Below are 1320 nucleotides of genomic sequence, written 5' to 3' on the forward strand. Positions count from 1 at the left end.
AAGATGAGAACAGCTTCAACATCTCAGATGAAGATGAGAACAGCTTCAACATCTCAGATGAAGATGAGAACAGCTTCAACATCTCAGATGAAGACGAGAACAGCTTCAACATCTCAAATGAAGATGAGAACAGCTTCAACATCTCAAATGAAGATGAGAACAGCTTCAACATCTCAGATGAAGATGAGAACAGCTTCAACATCTCAGATGAAGATGAGAACAGCTTCAACATCTCAGATGAGGATGAGAACAGCTTCAACATCTCAGATGAAGATGAGAACAGCTTCAACATCTCAAATGAAGATGAGAACAGCTTCAACATCTCAAATGAAGATGAGAACAGCTTCAACATCTCAAATGAAGATGAGAACAGCTTCAACATCTCAGATGAAGATGAGAACAGCTTCAACATCTCAGATGAAGATGAGAACAGCTTCAACATCTCAGATGAAGATGAGAACAGCTTCAACATCTCAGATGAAGATGAGAACAGCTTCAACATCTCAGATGAAGATGAGAACAGCTTCAACATCTCAAATGAAGATGAGAACAGCTTCAACATCTCAGATGAAGATGAGAACAGCTTCAACATCTCAGATGAAGATGAGAACAGCTTCAACATCTCAGATGAAGATGAGAACAGCTTCAACATCTCAGATGAAGATGAGAACAGCTTCAACATCTCAGATGAAGATGAGAACAGCTTCAACATCTCAGATGAAGATGAGAACAGCTTCAACATCTCAAATGAAGATGAGAACAGCTTCAACATCTCAAATGAAGATGAGAACAGCTTCAACATCTCAGATGAAGATGAGAACAGCTTCAACATCTCAGATGAAGATGAGAACAGCTTCAACATCTCAGATGAAGATGAGAACAGCTTCAACATCTCAGATGAAGATGAGAACAGCTTCAACATCTCAGATGAAGATGAGAACAGCTTCAACATCTCAGATGACAGCTTCAACATCTCAGATGACAGCATCAACACACTAAATGAAGATAGCATCAACACTCCTGGAGTGTTGATGCCTTCGGTAATGACAACACTCCTGGAGGATAGCATCAACACTCCTGGAGGATAGCATCAACACTCCTGGAGGATAGCATCTACACTCCTGGAGGATAGCATCAACACTCCTGGAGGATAGCATCAACACTCCTGGAGGATAGCATCTACACTCCTGGAGGATAGCATCAACACTCCTGGAGTGTTGATGCCTTCGGTAATGACAACACTCCTGGAGGATAGCATCAACACTCCTGGAGGATAGCATCAACACTCCAGGAGGATAGCATCAACACTCCTGGAGGATA

At 41.7% G+C, this 1320-nt stretch overlaps 1 protein-coding gene across 1 annotated transcript in view; it reads left to right on the forward strand.

The window, feature by feature from the left end:
* The window catches only part of LOC123761205 (uncharacterized), a 2591-nt gene extending 1503 nt beyond the window's left edge, over positions 1-1088 (forward strand). Inside the window, exon 3 of the mRNA XM_069339138.1 lies at positions 1-1088. This exon is cut by the window's left edge and continues 93 nt beyond it. Within this exon, the coding sequence (XP_069195239.1) occupies positions 1-1088 (1088 nt within the window).
* The last annotated feature ends 232 nt before the right edge of the window (positions 1089-1320 follow it).

This window comes from Procambarus clarkii, chromosome 41 (assembly GCF_040958095.1).
Source record: "Procambarus clarkii isolate CNS0578487 chromosome 41, FALCON_Pclarkii_2.0, whole genome shotgun sequence".
Classification (NCBI taxonomy): Eukaryota; Metazoa; Arthropoda; class Malacostraca; order Decapoda; family Cambaridae; genus Procambarus; species Procambarus clarkii.